The sequence below is a fragment of the Lingula anatina genome, chromosome 1 (assembly GCF_051362555.1).
Source record: "Lingula anatina isolate TDL-2025a chromosome 1, LinAna3.0, whole genome shotgun sequence".
Lineage (NCBI taxonomy): Eukaryota > Metazoa > Brachiopoda > Lingulata > Lingulida > Lingulidae > Lingula > Lingula anatina.
The window spans coordinates 19,717,450-19,736,267 of record NC_141767.1 but is presented as its reverse complement, the minus strand read 5'-3'; the positions used below and the strand labels follow the sequence as shown (position 1 = coordinate 19,736,267).

At 34.5% G+C, this 18,818-nt stretch overlaps 2 protein-coding genes across 4 annotated transcripts; both read right to left on the bottom strand.

Annotated features, from left to right (window-relative positions):
* Positions 1–55: 55 nt before the first annotated feature.
* LOC106159012 (lysosomal acid lipase/cholesteryl ester hydrolase) lies at positions 56–7,932 on the bottom strand. Of its 2 annotated transcripts, none has more exons than XM_013535169.2 (11): positions 7,761–7,932; positions 5,903–6,065; positions 4,876–5,077; positions 4,243–4,357; positions 3,757–3,907; positions 3,418–3,504; positions 2,280–2,435; positions 1,598–1,669; positions 1,235–1,306; positions 912–998; positions 56–517 (listed from the first exon to the last, which is right to left on the bottom strand). In XM_013535169.2, the coding sequence occupies exons 2-11, from the start codon at positions 6,056–6,058 to the stop codon at positions 371–373; spliced, it is 1,245 nt and encodes a 414-aa protein (XP_013390623.2). In that variant the 5' UTR covers positions 6,059–6,065; positions 7,761–7,932; the 3' UTR covers positions 56–370. The 2 variants fall into 2 exon arrangements, with proteins under 2 accessions (XP_013390623.2, XP_013390621.2); XM_013535167.2 differs by lacking the exon at positions 7,761–7,932 and adding an exon at positions 6,275–6,440.
* Positions 7,933–12,589: 4,657 nt separating this feature from the next.
* LOC106151409 (gastric triacylglycerol lipase) lies at positions 12,590–18,801 on the bottom strand. Of its 2 annotated transcripts, XM_013524655.2 has the most exons (10): positions 18,285–18,801; positions 17,704–17,899; positions 16,911–17,025; positions 15,568–15,718; positions 15,148–15,237; positions 14,712–14,864; positions 14,437–14,508; positions 14,046–14,120; positions 13,723–13,809; positions 12,590–13,532 (listed from the first exon to the last, which is right to left on the bottom strand). In XM_013524655.2, exons 1-10 carry the CDS (start codon positions 18,438–18,440, stop codon positions 13,386–13,388), a joined length of 1,242 nt encoding a protein of 413 aa, XP_013380109.2. In that variant the 5' UTR covers positions 18,441–18,801; the 3' UTR covers positions 12,590–13,385. The 2 variants fall into 2 exon arrangements, with proteins under 2 accessions (XP_013380109.2, XP_086868671.1); XM_087012545.1 differs by lacking the exon at positions 14,712–14,864.
* Positions 18,802–18,818: the final 17 nt, after the last annotated feature.

Here is an 18,818-nt window from a genome sequence, read left to right as displayed (position 1 = left end):
CTCAGAAATCTGTCAAATATGATGAAGGCAAAAAAGAAATGTGAAATGCACCAACTAAAACTCAAAAAAATAATTTGATGTATTAGAACCTGGCTTTTTTTCACACAAACCATATCAACGAAAGGATTACATTGATTGCCATGAGGTTATTACCTTGAAGCAAATGTGATTAGTGCAGTTGAAAAGTCATCCATTTTTATTGTGACATAAAGCAGTTTGAGCTTACTCCTTTCAGTTTTCTGTTAAAATGAATCATTGGCCCAAAAATTTTTCATGCTCAAGTTGTCATCTTTGAATAGTCAGGATACTTGCAGATTTGTCAACAGAGGCAACATTTTGTGATTGCCACTTGCCTCTTGTACCCTGTCTGCTAGTTTTGCTTCATGATACCTATGAGTTTATCATACAGCACACTGGGGGCGTCCATTGCCCAGATGAAGTCCATGTGCTCCCATTGGGGAATTTCTTGCGATACCTTGATGTTTGGCAGGAAAGGCACAAGAGTGTCCTGTACATCCTGCAAATGGACAGAGATGTTCAAAATTTGCAACATGTTGGGACTATTTTTGTACGCAAACTCCAAAACCCCCTACCTATCGCCACATAAGTACAGTTATGTAATTGGATAGAAAAAACGAAAGTGAAATTCTTTCAGATCCACTCAACTTCAATATTTTGCAAGACAAAATTTATCTTTTCCTACTATCATACCGATAACATAGAAGTTTGCCTGATCAGAGAAATTGCTAGAGACCTCCAAATTGGAAGAACTTGCATGAATGTGTACATTAAGTGAGATAAGATAGACAAGAGCAGTAACAGTGATTGAACTATCACAAAATGATAACAATTGGCTTCAAGCTGAGATATTTGCACATCAGAAGTATGTGAAAAAGAGAGCCATTGCCTACCTGTGGGTCAGCTAGCCAGTCATTCTGCCCATAATACAAGTATGTGGGAGCCTGTGCTTTTGCAGGGTCATATTGGGGGGCTGAAGACTTGAAACAAACTAAAGTTGCTGAATTGAAATAACATTTAGAATTGCCAGTCATTTAGAACTGAATTATAAATTTAAAATGTAATAATGAATGAAATCCAAGTGCAGGGGCAGGTTGAGTAATGGTTTATGAGTAGGACAAATTACCCATTTCTCGAGAAAAACTCATTTTGGCAGGTAAATCCCATGGAGATACTTTTTTGGGGGCTGAAACACTTCTGGACTTTTCTAGTTTACCTGATTGTAATGTTCCTTGTTTGCTGCTGCAGAGCCAAAGTCAAACATCTGGAACTTGCCTGATCTCGCCATCTAAAATGGAGGCACCATAGCTAAAATGTCTAATCACATGGCAGTAAATTATTGGTTAAAATACTACAAGAAAACTAACTTTTTGGGGCCGTTTTCAATCCTTTTCTTTAAAGCAAGAAGTTGTAATGTACTACCACATAGGCTGCCCCTATGCACATAAGATTTTTCCATATCCATATTCATATAGTATATGTTACTTAATCACAATAATAATGTTATCATTTTACCTGATTCCATCTCAAGACAAAAAACCAAAGCTGTTATGAATACCAAGTCTAATACAATACCTACTTGGGCATAATGCACCATGTTCTTCACAGATGTTCCTGCTGGCACGTGAGAAAAGTAGACTGGAGTTCTGGACTATAAAATGACATGAAATATGAAATAATTTTAATCATCCTATGCTTAAGTCATTTGTACCTGTGTTTTAAAATCAGCACTGAAGCCCTGATTGCATTTAAAAAGTAGATAGTGTACACTGTATATATCCAAATGTACTAAATTATTACCTCATTGGTAAAGTTGTCTACAATAACAAGGGGGTTGCACTCCTGGCCAATTTTAATGTGCATTGAAATCAGGGCACAATTAAGCTCAGCATCAGTGCTTTATTTTGAAAAGCCAAGGTTTGTAGTTACTCAGTTCACATATTATTCTAAGTGTACTTGTGTGAAAAAGACAAAATGTGAGGGCTATCAATGAACTCAAGGTACTTTGTCTTGGAAGTTCAACTCCCTTGAATAAAGCCTCTTCTTACTACACACAATTGCATGCATTTATACAGTCTTCAAAACACTAATAAAGTAAATTCCGAATACAATGTTTAACGGTCCAAAAATGTATAATGCATTTCACTTGTTGTTTCAGCTCAGATTATAAATGTATCTTAATAAATTGGCAATTTCTCTGGGACTTTCATCATGATTGCATTTTTTACTGAAATTTTGGAATATTTTTTCATGAAACTCACCACATTGAATTGTTTTGAATCAAATCCACAAAGCAGAAATAATATATTGGAACAGAGAATATTGATATCTTTATGACCACAAACTTCTTTGGAAATCCAGTCCATCAGCTTACTATTGGGTGCAAAATCCTTCCTTCCAAAAAGGTCAAAAATGTCCTGTTCAAAAGAAAATAAGAAATATTTTATTTATTGAAAAACCCAGGTGGACTTTTCCTAGTGTCATTTACAATTTTCTTATACCATTAAAATAGTGGGTTTTTTTAACTTTTCAATAAAAGGGAAAATGTATGATTAAATACCATCCTAATTTTCCACTGCAAGAAAATTTTATGCGGTTGTAATTCTTTTATCAAGGTTTTTAACCCTCAGTTTCAATTTCTTTCATTGAAATATTCCTATGATATCTTTTTGTGGACAATGGGCTTAACCCTAAACTACCCTCTACCAGGGTGGCAGATTATATCCGGAAAAACGGAAAAACACACAGAGCCAAATGACTATTTATCTAGAGACATATCTGTGAATATCTGTGAAAAATCAGTATGTCAGCCTGGTAGAGGGTAACCATAAACAAGGTTTTAAACTTTACACAGAATAATACTACCCTGATTTAAAAAATCATTCAAAACAGATGTGATGATACAGTTGAAGTTAGATTTTAACATTTTGTTGTGTCAATTCTGTGACTGATTGTTTAAGACTGGGTTCCCATACCTAGATGGATCTAACAGCTAGGATCGATCCATCTCCAAGGGATTTCTCGTTAAATTGCTTTCAGCTTAAACAGCTGAGATGTCTGACATGCATACTGAAGCTGCTAAACGATAATTAATTTTGTCCCCTAGCAGCTTCAGTAGGGGTGACAGACATCTAAGCCGCTAAAGCTGATTACAATTTAGTGAGAATCCCCACAAAGATAGAATAATCCGCAGTTAGTACAAAAGGGTCTGGAAATGGTCCTTAAGAGATCTGATAAAGGATGAGGAAGAGATATAACAGATGAAGAGAGAGTAAGTGGTAAAAACAGAAATAAAAAAAGAAGTTAACAGGAACAAGAATTTAAGATTTAAAAAAGCAAGAAAAGGATAAAAAGGCTTGGGTTAGATTTTAAATAACGATGGTCTGCTTTTTTACAAACCTTATCCGAGAAGTCAGATAACAGAAGTAAGGGTCCTTTTGCATGTGCAATGGTGGCCACAGGGCCCATAGCAATGAATGACTTAAACTGAAACATAAATAACAACAGTTATCACCTTATATTAGTCAAAGTAATAATAGTCGGTCAAGATTATGGACCATACATAAAATTTAATTGCTGTTGGCCACAATGGAATACTGTATATTCACCAACAGCATACTTTTTATCAAATTTAGTCAGTCCTAACTCGTAGTACATAATAATCAAAGCTGAAGCTGAAGCTTAAAATGTCAATGAATCATAAATATTTTTTTAAAATACTATTTTATCTTAAATTACCTTCTTGGCAAAGTCAGGGTTCTGTGAGGTGTGTGCAAACATAATCAGAGTTCCCTGGGAGTGACCAACATAGTGAATTTGACTGACTCCTGTAACCTTCAGTGTGTAGTCAATCATGGCTGGTAAATCATACTTGGCCATTTCATCCCAGCTAGAAAATCACAACCAGAAAATAGTGTTGCATATTTTGTAAATGGCTTATTGTCTTAGCTATTCTGAGTTTTAAAATGATGTTCAGAAAATTAAAATGATAGCCAATTATTTTTTATCATACCCATCACATATAGCATAATGAAGTGGTATAATACCACATACGCCACTGTTGGATACTTGGCATTAATCAATCCATCTTCCATATGAGAGAGAGAGAGAGAGAGAAAGTGAGAGAGAGCAGTTTAAAGTGTACAAACATTCAATAAATCAACTCTCTGATTGGAAAATATATTTCATGGAATATCTACATGCTTGATAACATAATATAAATACCTCCAGTCCCAGAACTCCTCAGATTTGGGATCATATTTTTTATGTTTGCTTGAGTATGTATTGCCTCTTACGTTACCCATCCATACATCAAAGCCTGCATCGGCCAGAAGATACCCTGCACAATATAATGCAACTAAAATAAATTCCAACAGTTTGATACAGATTTAATTTTAAATGTTAATCAAATTACTCACATAAATATTTCTAAAAATATCAAAAGGCTTGTCTTATTATGAAACACATTGAAAAAATATATCAAAGTAAGACAATTTTTTGTTACCCGAAAATTGCTAATATAATTCATTTTGAAATTTTAGCAAGATAATGATTAATATACTGAACTTATAAAAACAAAGGAAGGAAATAACAAGCATATTATAAATTCTCATTGAAATGAAATTGATTACAAATTTCCAAAACAGTTGTTTTGCTAATTATTCTTTATATAAACATTTCGCTTTTTAATAAAATGTAAATATAAAGAATAATTATAAAACCTCTTTTAATTCTGAATATTTATTTGCGATAGTGTTGTCAAATAAATTAATTAGCTAATTAAATATCAGGAGCCTTTTTTTAAAACTGCTTGGAATTGGAATAAATGAGGCATCTGGAATATGTAACTACAGTCACCTAAGCTTTCATTTCTTAAGTTAGTCAGCCACTGTGTGGAGGAGGCCACCAAGCCATGCTGTAGGAATACAGGTGGTCTGGGCCCAGCTTTCTGTCTCTTCTTTAAACCATGTGGAATTCTGTGAATGGTCAGAATAAATCCATCAGCAGTGGTCACTGTGTGGGTCTCACATGGATAGCCTTTGCTGGTGATAAGTTCTTCCTGAAATAAGTTAGTACATGGGGCTTTATAGCATTAAGTCATTCACCTGATTTTTTTCTAATTACCTTTTTTGGCAATGTCATATATAATTACTGACACATAGCCAAATGTTGGAGCTTGAGGGCTAATTCAACTATATTCTTTTATCAGGCAAAAGTGTTAGTGCTGTACAGTGTTTGAGTCCAGTCACTAATAAGTGGCAGCACTAATGCTGATGTGGTTGAAGTATATGTCACATGGCCTATCAGCAGTGCAGTTTTGGCAAGTCATCACCTGCACCAACTTTTAGGCAGATTAAATAACAGGATATAGACATCAATCTGTATAATATCCACAGTGCATAATATTCCTTCAGAACAACCTACATAACACTTAAATAGTCTACTGATAAATTTTGAAAAAGAGACAAACACATAAAAAAAATCAGAGATAACATTTGAGAACACAAGTGAACTTTGAACCATTCATATAAAAAAATCCCTTCTGTGTAAACACTGTTGACATCAACAGACAAGGAAATTGAAAATTAATAAAAAATTAAAAGAAACTTTTAAGCAGCAATGTTTAAAATCTGTTGTTATAAAATCTTATAAAAAATAACAAATACGATAATGCTATAATAATTCCTAGTGCCATAAAACACTTTCTGGTTCTTAAAAAACTTATAAGTATGAATTTTAATTTTTAGGTTAAATTCATTATTATATAATTAACACAAAAATTCAAACTTCAAAAATATCTGTTAAGTGCTAATTTCTGATATTTGATAAATAAAAATGATTACAAAATTTTCCCAGACTACATATGCCAAATGAAACAACTTACTGCATCCATATTGACTTCTGGGTCAACATGCACTGCTACTTGATTTTGTTTCCAAATTTCTTCTAACTCACGAAAAACGAAACCTCCACTGGCACAAATCACTAGTCCCATGTGGAACACAAACAGAAAGGAAAGTGTTTGCCCCTGCATCTTCATCTAAAAGCTACAAAAATTATTGAAATCCAATCAGTTGTAATATCTACTTGGCTTTAATAAAGTGAATAAATGCTATTATTTAAATACTTTTTAAGACTTTGGACAGTCAACATAAAAAAGCACCATATCGCAAATGGCATGAAAATATCAATGATAAATATACAAAAAAAAAGTTGGAAAGGAAACTAAAAGTTCGATAAGCTGTCATGCACCTACCTTGTGTACTCTTTAACTGACGGGACAGGGAAGCAGATAGGAACATGGGGATATCATGAAGTCTTATGACACATTGGCAGACAAGGTTACAGAAGGCTAATTTCCAGTCAAAATGGGTCGACCTAACTTAGTGTATGCTATCTCAGCAACCCAAGGGATTAAAATTTCTTACCATAGGAAGCCAATATAATCATAAACAAATACAATGGCCATGAGTGGGACATAAGAGACGCTACATTGTACACCTATGGTTATAAGTTGTTGTCATACTGTCTACTTTGATTGCAAAACAAAGACAGGATGACCCAGCCTGACTGGAAATACACCCTAAGTCAGGCTATCAGGTTTCAACATCCAATTGGTTCAAGCGCTGCTAGCTATTTATTATTACCGCTTTTCACTTAATTAATAACAGATTTCGATAATATGAATATAGATAATTTGAATTTATCTTTACTAACCATGTGCGGATGTGTTGTTATCAGATATGAAAATGTTCAAGCTGTTTATATATTAAACAGAACAAACCACATGGTTTTGAACGATGTTAATATTGAATTCGTTGATGCCCTGCATTGACGCAAAAGCATTATTAATACAGTGATACATATATTGGCTTCCACTTGCAGTAATATACACAGCAGACTTAATTTACTGATAAAAACAACAAATCAAGAAAGCTTATCTGTGCTTCATTGACCTTGAAAAGTAGACTGGCATTTACAGATCGGCAGACAAATCTTCAATATATGACACAAACAACATATATATATGACACAAACAACATATCTATCTTAAGATGGAGATGGGGTAGTACTGTATAAAATATGTGACTCGATAGGTGCTTGGCACCGGCGTGGTCAAACTACGCTCCTTTAATTTCTTAATTATCATCGCTGATTGCAGAGATCACCCTGAATTTCCCAGGAAATTCAGTTTTGCTTTATCAGCATGCATACGCTGTTTTCAGATATAATACTGGCTGAAAAGGCAGTCTAAATCAAGCTATAAGAGGTGTCAACTTGAACAGTAATTTAAAACTGGACAGGCCTGGTGATAGTGGAGAGGAGAATTATTTTTTCACACTCCTCTTAAACTCAGAGTGCCAAGTTGCTCTTTTAAATCTGAGGGCCCTTTACCAATCCAGCTGTGAAAGGACCCTCGCCGAATGCACCAGTTTAAACTTCCTGCCGTTGAGAGGAATACAGAAAACCTAGTGTTATATATTTTACACAAGACATTTCGTTTCACTATTTACTGTAGATAACAACAAAAACTATATAGACTATATACGGAACCTGTTGAACAGTTTGATCCAGCCTTTTTTCCCCTTACGTTTTTTGACACGTGGTCTAGGCCTACTTAAACATTTTGTCGCCAATTACTGCATAACTTCCCAAAGCTTCATAAGGGAGTCCAATTCACATATTCCACCCGCCCCTCCTTCCCCTGACTTGACCTGAGCGCACTTTTATGTAAGTTTTACCTGTATGACACAGTTGAGTGGCCGTATTAAAATCTCAGCCTGGAAGTAACATTCTTCATGCTGAATGTCTAATTTCCTCTTACTTGCCAAACTACTGACATGTGCTTCCTTTGGCTCTTACAACCAGTTTACTGCCAGCAAAGCAGCCCCGCCGATTCTGGTTGAAGCTAGGTTTGAGCAAGGAGTTATAACTCCTTGGTTTGCGTCGGAACTCACTTTAACCCGTCTTGCTTCCTCGACTTAAAATATATTTAATATTTTCCTACATACCAAACGCTAAGAACGAAACAATTTTGGCGGCTATTTTCGATAGCATTATGTTAAATTTGTCTTGCATACATACCAACATAAATCACAACAGGGCAAACGAATCTTAATGTATTTTTCTACCATGGCCCATAGGAGCCTACGCGTGCGTCTTTTAGACGCCCCTTTACATGCGAAAACGACAAGGCCTATGCCGAGTTCGTCTTTTACTACAGAGCTTTGAGAGCCGAAAATGACATGGCTGTGTCTCTTTCGCCACTTACTGAACTCCACAGATGCGAGATTGACACGACCCATGTCGCGTTTGTCTCTCAAATGACACTGTTATAAAACATGAAATAGGCATAACGTGTGATTTTCGCAGCTGAATAAGTAGACCCTTATAAACGAAGTTGACGTAACTTGAGAGTCATGTCGCTTTCAACTCTTACAAACCTCCAACAAAATCTATCTCCACACAGACGCGCGCGACATGTACTATTGGACATGGGTCAGTTGAAACCCTATTAACCTAAAGGGCTCATGTTACTTTCAGCCAACTCTTATATGTCGAATCCAATTAATTTGAAACAGTGTTGTGCTGTCCCAAAACATTTTTTTTCATTTGAATCCCATCATAATTTAGTGCTATCTAGATAACGGTGTGGCTAATTGCTTGTAATAATTATATGGCCTCATATTTTTATTTTCAAGGATTCAAATATAAAGGGTTTTAAGACGGTCCTTCTGTTTCAAATTAATTGGCTGAAAGTAATATGAGCCATTTAGGTTAATGTCGCTTTCAACTGACCCATGTCCAATAGTACATGTCGCGCGCGTCTGTGTGGAGATAGATTTTGTTGGAGGTTTGTAAAAGTTGAAAGCGACATGACCCTAAGGTCACGTCAACTTCTTTTATAAGGGTCTACTTATTCAGCTGCGAAAATCACAAGTAATGCCTATTTCATGTTTTATAACAGTGTCTTTTGAGAGACAAACGCGACATGGGTCGTGTCAATCTCGCATCTCTGGAGTTCAGTAAGTGGCGAAAGAGACACAGCCATGCCATTTTCGGCTCTCAAAGCTCTGTAGTAAAAGACGAACTCGGCATAGGCCTTGTCGTTTTCGCATGTAAAGGGGCGTCTAAAAGACGCACGCGTAGGCTCCTATGGGCCATGGTATTTTTCTTCCCAATGAGGTGCTGTCTGGAGGACGTGCCTTTAACTCCCCCCCTTCCCTATACAGACAAACACACTTTGACTCAGAACCAGAACTGAGATCACGAGATGGATATATATATATGTTGGGTTACGTTGTCTAGATAACTCTGCGATGAAATCTCTGATAAAAGAATGGCTGTTGGCTAAAACCCATCAAACGAAGTCAGATAAAAGTAAGATGGATAGAACTTGATATACAATGGATTTAGAGGCGCTGGTGTATCGTGGACTGAACACAGACAGTGCGGGGATGTGATTTTTGATTAACAAAATTGGTTTTACTCAATACAGAAAAGAAAAACAGAAAATTAAAAAGGCTTTTTAAGAACATCAATAATTTTATTTACTGTTCTGATGGGACTAAGTAGTACTAAATGTTATTCAAATAGAAAGAACACTGTCCCTTTTGACTTCTGAAGGCATGAATAATCTTTTTTCAGCATCAGCTTGCATAATGCGTAAATAAACATTGTTATGATAAAAGGTAATGCTGTATCATCAAAATTCACCATGGTAAACTTTTCAATTCAAGCTGATGGGGTAACAGTAGCGCTTTAAGGGTGAAACGGCAATAACAATTTTAAACAAATCTCCACCAAAACAGCTATCAACACTTATCATAACAATACGTACTACGAATAGCTACCAGGAAATTTTCTTGAAAGGCTGATTTTTTAGTTATTCAGTTAAGAGGGTAAATAATGCCTTTTTAATGAGACATCGTTAAAGGGTTAAACAACAACAATAAAGAAATTAATTAATTAATAGATAAATAAATAAAATTGAAAAATGTTCAGTCAAATGATGGCACAGGATTGTAATTCAAACCCCAGTCGTCAACCTTACACATTTTTATGATTATAAACACGCGAATTACAGAGTTACCGGAACCCGATCACTATAATATACCAATATACTTTGTGGCAAAATTAACGATTAACGCTAGACCACCCTGTGTTTAGAAGCGCGTGCAACGGTGAATTTTTGCTCCAATAGTTTTTATTTTCTTTGCACTAACATAAAGCATTTTACAGAAAAGAAAAAAATTACCAGATGTAGGCCTTTATCACATATCGAGCTCCCTTAAAATGACCCAAGAGATCAGACGTGTTCGATACCATTTACAGCGCACTACACTAACGATAAAGTAAAAATTCATTGTGGCCCTTCGCAGTGAAAAGGATTGTATTGTGCTATGAGAGCACAACACACGATGACAAATTGACATGTCGTAACTGCTGCGGTTAGATGAAAGGTGTCATTAGAACCAATTTGTCTTTACAGTGACAGTAATGCAAAATATTGTCCTTCATGAGATCAAGTGCAAAAATAATATTATATGCACGAACGGTTGAAAAAGAGCTGGGACTATGACATCTAGAAATGGTCACAATAGAACACGCACTGGTTACTTCAGTGTTTCAAATGCACAGAAAAAGTGAATAGATTTGGGTATCAAATGTGGTATTTCACGATTCTCTCTTCAAATTAAATTAAAAATAGAATGATATGAATATGATGCCGTCTTAGAAGATACATATTCCTTGAATTGTTGTCATTGGGCGCTTTGAAGCCTAGATTACATTTGCAACTGGCGCCCTACGATGAAATCGTATACGATTAATTGTACGTTTTTTTTTTTTTTTTTTTTTTTGACGACGTAAGTAGCTACGGGCTACGGCGAGTACGTTTACATTACGTGAGGGTGCCGTGACATTTCTCCAAAATGACCTTGAGACCACGTAGGAAAAGATCGGTTGCCTGTTAAAAAGTGATCGAATAGAGCCCTTTTAGTATAAGTGCAGTTGGCGTACGCCTTCCGTGCGGCTTCCCAAAGGTAGAAGATTGAGACGCTATCGGTGCAGCCCCCCCCCCCCCCCCCCCCCCCCCAAACGGACAATTCTAAATCATGCAAGCTAATTACTCCAAGTCTTAAACATCACAGCCATTGTTATGCCTCCTAAAACGACCAAAGGTGGAAGAGAAAAAGACCAACAACACCTGTCCAATCGTTGTCACGATTACCGCAAGTTCACCCATACTGCGCGAGTTCATCTACGATAATGACGGTACGGCCTACGGGCTAACTGCTAATTTGTCAAAAGTTTAATTTGTCAAAAGTTTCGTTAAATCGTAGAGGCTACGGAGGACGTGAATCCAAACGAAGCCTAAAGATTTACGGACAGTACACGAGCACTGTGTACTGATACACAGGGCAAACGTAATCTAATCTTTACTGCCGAACAAGCGCGATAAACTGTGTTTGCTATTATTTTTTACAAATGGAAAATTTGATAACAATCATTTTCTGATATACTGAAAATGAACAATATTAAAACCACACTGTGATTAAAATAGGTAAAGTCATTAAAAAGGCTGCGACGAAGAAGATCGTCGTTTAGTCGAACTTCTATTCACGACGTAAAAAAAACCTCGTATTCCTCTGAGAAATCAGACGCTGACTACTTGAGGTAAGATGAAAGTGAAAACGAACCCTGGAGTCATATCATCATAATAACGATGTAACTGAAATTCAAATTGACAGAAATCTAGGTTTACACTTCTATGGATATTAAAGTGCAGGCCCGTAGCCAGCAATTTCAAAAGGGTTTTTTTTTCTGAAAAAAAAGTGGACCTTTTCTCATAAAAACTTCATGTACCTAGATCAAATTTTACCAAGAGTGGACCTTTTCCCAGCAAAAGGGGCGGTTCGTTCGAACCCCCCCTGGCTACGGGCCTGAAGTGTTCATTTTCATCTTAAGATACACTTTTTTCTTTTAAATAATTTATTTCATTTTATTTATTATATATATATATATATATTTTTTTTTTTTTGGGGGGGGGGTCGTAGTTAAGACTCTTTCCCTTTTAGAAGACGAGTTCCATGATGGGAAACTTTGCAAGGTGAAAAATATTGGTGTTTTTACTATCATTTCATTACGTTAAAGTTAATTATTATTTTGAAATAATTACCAAAGAAATATTAATTCACAACGCAACAATAGCAAAAAAAAAAGTCTTTCAAATGACCATTATCCAAAACAAAAGACAGACCAAAAGTGGCTTTCATATTTCATAAAACCTTTTTTTCATTAACACAGGTATGTTATACTGATACCTATGTAATAATCTCTTGTTCATTTTGCATAGTTTTCTAAAATTTCATTCTAAGCCAATCACTCAGCATCGATTTCATCGGTACTTACTTGGCTCTAGAAGTATGCCAATTCCTTACAATTCTACTACAGAAGAATATGCGCTTGCAGCAACAAAACCTGCTGCAAATTAAGTGCCTTGACTATAATGGCATTTAACAACCTATAATAGTGGCATAAAAATATATCAAAAACAAGCAATCACCTGTTTGTCCAACTTAGAATTTAATGAAATAAAATACTTAAAAATTTTTCTCACAACAAAACAATTATTAAATTCATCATATAAATCTCAATGTTTATCAAATTTCTGATTTCCTTCCAGGATAACTACACAATACAGACAATTATGTATGAGTAATCTATTTTCCTGGAATGGGCTTTACTCCTACTTTTACATAAAGCCAATTCAATATTGCAATATTATCCCTGATTAAGAAAAAACTCAAAAGAATACAAGGAAAACAAACAAAAACTCACACATGGATGCCTACTAGTATCAGTACTCTCAGCTGCAACCTAAATGACTTATGTGTATGAGCATTTCCAAGTAATGTTAAAAAGAATGATGGCCTCCAGGGCGACCCACTTATTTTTACATTGGCTGTTTAAAATGAAGAAGTACTACTAGCAATATCCACAAAGCACAGTCTAAATTGTGCAAAATTGTCAAAAATTAATGCTGCAAGAATATCAAACTTAGATAAAATTTTTTCAGATAAATTTTCTGATTAATAAAAAACAGTGCTTAAATGCAGTATGATCATAATTATCAAATCTTTATGGTTGATGTACTAAACTTAAACAAAGAATATTTAATCTCCAGTTCTGGAAGACATAATCTGGTTCAAAATTTGACAAAATATGACTAGAGTTCTTATTAAATTGTTAATAATTATATTATTATGTTAATTATTACAATTTGCATAGAAATATACCAGTAGTTTTTAATCTCATTACATATTTTAGGCTTTGAGCATTTACTTTAAATCAATTATTAATAATCAATCTAAAGATTTCATAGCTTCAATCACATTTTTGTAGACAAAGTCATAAGCATCCATTCCCCAAATGAAATCCAAATGGTCAAATGAAGGGATAAGCTGACTGCCTTTGAGATTAGGTAGGAGTGCCATCAATGATTTGACATCCTAAAAACAAAAACATCCCATTTTAAAAATCACTTTTGCTGAGACAACACAAAATGTTTTGATAAAAACTATTCTTTTTAAATTTCTCTCTTCTTTCTTGACACACAAACAGGAGAAAAGGAACAGTTATAAAAACGATTTAAAACTTGTCATTCATTAACATGTTGCATCAGACCAAAGCTTAACTGACCTGCGGATCTGCCAGCAGATCCTTTCCTCCATAATACAAGTATGTGGGAGCTTGAACTTTCCTTGCATCATAATATGGAGGAGTGGACTGTGGAAAAAGCAGTATTAGTTTTCTGACATTTTCATCAATGAACTCCTATTTTCTTAATCCTTTGCAAATCAAAATGTGAGTCATTATTTTTCTCAAGTTTTTGTCAAGATGCAAAATATTATATCATGTTTGCATGTAATTACTGACTTAAAAAACAAACATGATGACAATCCCAGGGAGAATAAATAAATTTCAAAGAAAAACAGCCTTTTTAATAACGTTTTTAAATATACCTGTCCATTATAATGCTCCCTATTTGCTTTTGGTGATCCATAGTCAAACATCCGAAATTCACCGTGTATTACCATCTGTTCAAAATTAATAAGTTTCATTAGAAGTGCAATACTTTACAAGTCATTATATGAAAAGCTATGTTTTAAATGTCATCTGGTATTATGCCTCTTGCAAAACTAGTAATCATTTATCAATATGAGGTCAACCCCAGTTGCAATAAATTTAATAATTACCTATAAAATGTTACTTACACAAAAACCAAAGGTACTGGTATGGTAATATTGAAGTTATGAAACACAAGTAGAGCAACTATTAAACCCCACCATAAAAACGTTTTCTCATTATATGTGCAAGTGTAACTGTAGACATTATTCATAATCCGATACAAACCTGCTGAAAATGAATCATGTTTTGTGCAGAGGTCCCTGCTGGAGTATGTGCTATATACACTGGAAGACGAGTCTAAATATAAAGCAAAATAACACTACAATCAGGAAAACTGATGGATAAGTCTTAAATTTACAAAGATTTTATCTGTAAATTCAAAATATACTAGCACCAAAAGAGATAAATATTAAATATCATCATGCACTAATTTTAATTAGAGCAAACGGATTGTGAACAGGATGCAACATACTGGTTGACACAAAAATTGCACAACTTGCCATATTTAACTGTGCTTTGTCATAGCCGGCTATCACAAAGATGATGTCACTGCAGATAAACCTAGTTGCCTCATCACACACAGTCTTTGCCAAGAAATCTATCAACTCATTATTTGGCAAAAAGTCCTTTTTTCCAAACATATCATAGAGAATCTAAAAAGAAAACTGTTAGTATTATTTTGAATCTTTAATATTGATTTGGTAGATTTCTTTCTTTTCTTTAATGACTGATGGACTTAAATAAAGATTTGCAGCATAAAACAATTTGTCTGACATTATGAAATATGAGCATTATATAGCAATTTCAGTCTTGTGATCTAATCACCAACTTCACAATTAGCAAAAGGAAACACATTTAAATAGCAAGTTTTATATAGCTATATTTTATGTTAAATAAGTGGCTCCAAGCCCCATTAATGTTATTACTTTAACTTACTGCTGTTGGTATATCTGATAAGATCTTGAGAGGTATACTTTTCATATGGCCAACAGTAGCCACTGGACCAAGTGCATAGAATCCTTTCAACTAAGGATTAAGGAAAAACATTAAGGTAAACAAGTGGCACATAGAATATGCATTACTATTTAACACAATGAAATTGTATCTGAATAAAATAAGAAATTTCCAAAACTAATGATCAATGAAGTAAATCACCTTTTATTTGTCTTTAGTAAAAATCATACAAATGTCAGCAACATTTTCTGGTGGTCCACATCTTTAAAAAAAAAGCATCAATTATGTAATAAAAATGAGTATAACTGACTTCATGTGTAACAAGAATTATAAATTCAAATTGAAACGGAATTACAAATCACTGTTGTCAATTCAAGACTCAAACAATCTGCGGCAGCTGACCTTTTTGGCAAACTCTGGGTTAGTGGACATGTGGGCAAAAGCCATCAACGTTCCCTGTGAGTGACCAATGTAGTGCAGCTGACTCTGGCCAGTTTTGTTCAGGACAAAGTTTACCATAGCTGGGAGGTCTGAACTAGCATGGTGATCCCAGCTGAAATAGAAAAGTGGAAGTTCAGACACACCAGTATTCAAAGTTCAAGGTAGTAGATTTATATGGAATACTTTATCAAATATTTAAACATAATAACAAATTTCCAAAACAAAGAGGCCAACAGTAGAATTAAGAACAATTAAATATTTTGATAATTTATATTAATATTCTAGTGATATTTCTATTCATTATGGCTTACATATGCACTCATTGTTTTTTTTTCTATTATCTTGGAGTTCATTTCCAATCATATAATGATGGTTTTATCTCTGCAGACTATGTGATGTAAATTTATAACCAAGGGACCCCAATCTGATGTTCACACCCCATCTGTTGGCAAAAATAAAAAGAAAGTCAGAAATTGAGGATGTATATTTATATGTATAGTTATCTTGTAAACAATGAAAGAAAACACATTAATATAAAAAAGTTCACCCAATCACTTCCACTATCTAAAGTATATGGTTATCTAACCCTGCAGGTTACCACTTTTATCGTAAAAACCACCAACGTCACTGCTGCATATGTGTATTGTATTGCTACACTGATAACATATTTGGTTGAAATCATCAATACACAACAGCTGTGGGTTAATGGCTGGATGTCATTATCGCGAGGCTTGCTGAGATAATGCATAGTCAAATAAAGTTGTCACAAATGATTCTGAAATGTTTCCAACAGCACTTTATCAAATCAAAGAAAATTGCTTTTAATGTGGTATGGGTGACATTTTTACTGCCCTACTTTTTTCTGATATCATTTATAAAATATCCCATACTGATGCCAAGAGACTGCTCTAATAATAGAATTACTTCATACTGATTTAAAATTGCATTTGTAAATTAAGTGCTCATTTATTTTAGTTATTTTCAACAATATTAAGTGATCATTTACTTTAGTTATTTTCAACAATGAATTGGGTAATTAGGTAAATTTCAAATTAAAAACACCAAAAAATGAAACCAGCACACACTGCAAAACTGATGGGGACCCTAAAATATATTTGTAAAATTTGTAATATTTAGTATCCAAAATCAATTTTAAAGTAGACTTTGGTTAATATACTTCCTTAGTTGTGTCACACAATGGTATAGAACATTATATTTACAACTAAAAAGTAATTACTCGAGGAAAAATACAATTATAAATCCAGGCTACTTATGGATATTACCCTACTGCAGCTTTCACTTACCTAAAAGCCCAAAACTCCTCTGAATTAACGCTGTAGTTAACATGTCTCCTTGAATATGTGTTACCTCTTACATTACCTAACCATACATCATATCCTGCATCTGCTAAAATAAAGGCTGAAAGAAATGCAATATGTTATACAATATGCTGCATTATACATAAATATTAAAATCACTGAGTGACAGTACCGGTTTTCTCAATTCTCTAGTGCAATGTCTTATCAAAACAACTTGTGAGAAAAACAGCATGCTTTTATTAACTTTAAAGGTACATACGAACCGAGCATCGGTGGAGTGTGGATTCCCAGTAACACATGTAAACCACTTCTACTAGATTCTCATATGTCTCAAATAAATTCGACATGCCAAGGGAAAAACTGAATAGATCACTCGATCAGCCATAAAAGACCTTTAGACTGCTCCTTTCTTCAAATTTATGGTTGTAAATTTAACCTACTTCCGTGACCTACTTTCCTGCCCCATTGACATACAGCTTAGAATGCCAGCAGAAAAATCTGTTCAAACATCATATTCGGGTAAAATTAAACAATGCCTTTTGGTAATTCTCTTAGTTATACTACTAGAGACTATATGCTGGCATTTGGTTGGTTTTTGTGACAAAAAATTGACTTTGTATGCATCTTTAAATTATAGTTGCAATTTTGAAAAAAAAAATACTGATTCAGGAGGCATATTCAAATTCAAATTAAAATCAGTATAATGGAGGATGATGACATTTGTCAATAACAAATTGATCATTTATTTATTTTCTTGATTACTATCTTTCTGTCGTACCTAGGCTTTCATTGGCCAAGTTAGTCAACCAGTTGGTGGATGTGCATAATAAACCGTGCTGTAGGAATGCAACAGGACGTGGGGTAGAGGAATTTTTCGACCCAAATGGAATGCGCTGTATTCCTAACAGATAGCCATCTCCTGTTTTCACAGTGTATTCTTCACAGGGATATCCCTTGGATGTAATAAGTTCTGACTGAAAATAAAAATTTAACCATATTGAAAGTTATAAAATTTTCACATGAAAACAGCATGTCCACATTTAACCATGGCATTATCTAATATTCAATAAAATGCAAAATGTATGTTTGATAAGTTATTATCCAAAGACTCGGGAACATACATTAATCAAATTCTGGAACTTACATGGGCTGTCTCACCCTGACGACCTTTCACTTGTTGAATTTTACCAAGTACTGATACTAATTTGATTATTATATATAACTGATTCTAATTGCACTAGGTAACTAAAACATTTACTCAAAGAGACTGAGCCATGAGTATAAAGCTCCGGATTGTGACTAACTACCGGTACACTGTACCCGTTTAACTGGACTCCAATCCAACATCCAAAAACTTACCGCATTCATATCGATTTCTGGATCCAAGTGCCTCCACCTGCGTATATTTATTTGTTTAGAAATCCCATTGCCACTTTTCAAACCAAGTCCTGCAGCTGGTTTATTTGACCAACTTAACAGTATCACCAGAAAAATAGATGTCGACGGTTTCAACATCACGACACTTCTGGCAGTGTGGAGCAAGTTTGATTATGTCACATGACTATCAGCTGACCTATTGACCTACTTATTTCGTGTTGAAATATTTTAAATCTACAAAGAAATAAACAGAGGAGAATAACAACCCTGCCTTAGTTAAGCATGTTTCTCAACTTAGAATATAGGGATTGATGTCCTTGAGGAAAAATGAAAGTTTAGGTGTGGCATTATCACGCGCGAAACAAAGACCTTTGCTCCCAATTCTCATATTAAAGCCCCTAGACATTCCTCGTATTTATTTTGATAGAAACCATATTTTTGATCCAATAAAAAAGGCAAAGGATAAAATGTAACACCTCAAGGCAATATGGAAGGGAGCGATTTGCTTCTTTTGTT

Excerpts from the sequence above, each read along its gene's own strand:
- LOC106159012 (XM_013535169.2), bottom strand. The coding sequence starts at position 6,058 with ATGAAGATGCAGGGGCAAACACTTTCCTTTCTGTTTGTGTTCCACATG. Across the intron at positions 4,358-4,875 it reads CTTAAGAAATGAAAGCTTAG|GGTATCTTCTGGCCGATGCA; the intron begins GTGACTGTAGTT and ends TATATTGTGCAG. Across the intron at positions 3,505-3,756 it reads ACCCTGACTTTGCCAAGAAG|TTTAAGTCATTCATTGCTAT; the intron begins GTAATTTAAGAT and ends TTTATGTTTCAG.
- LOC106151409 (XM_013524655.2), bottom strand. The coding sequence starts at position 18,440 with ATGTTGAAACCGTCGACATCTATTTTTCTGGTGATACTGTTAAGTTGG. Across the intron at positions 17,900-18,284 it reads CAGAAATCGATATGAATGCG|TCAGAACTTATTACATCCAA; the intron begins GTAAGTTTTTGG and ends TTTTATTTTCAG. Across the intron at positions 15,238-15,567 it reads ACCCAGAGTTTGCCAAAAAG|TTGAAAGGATTCTATGCACT; the intron begins GTCAGCTGCCGC and ends CTTAATCCTTAG.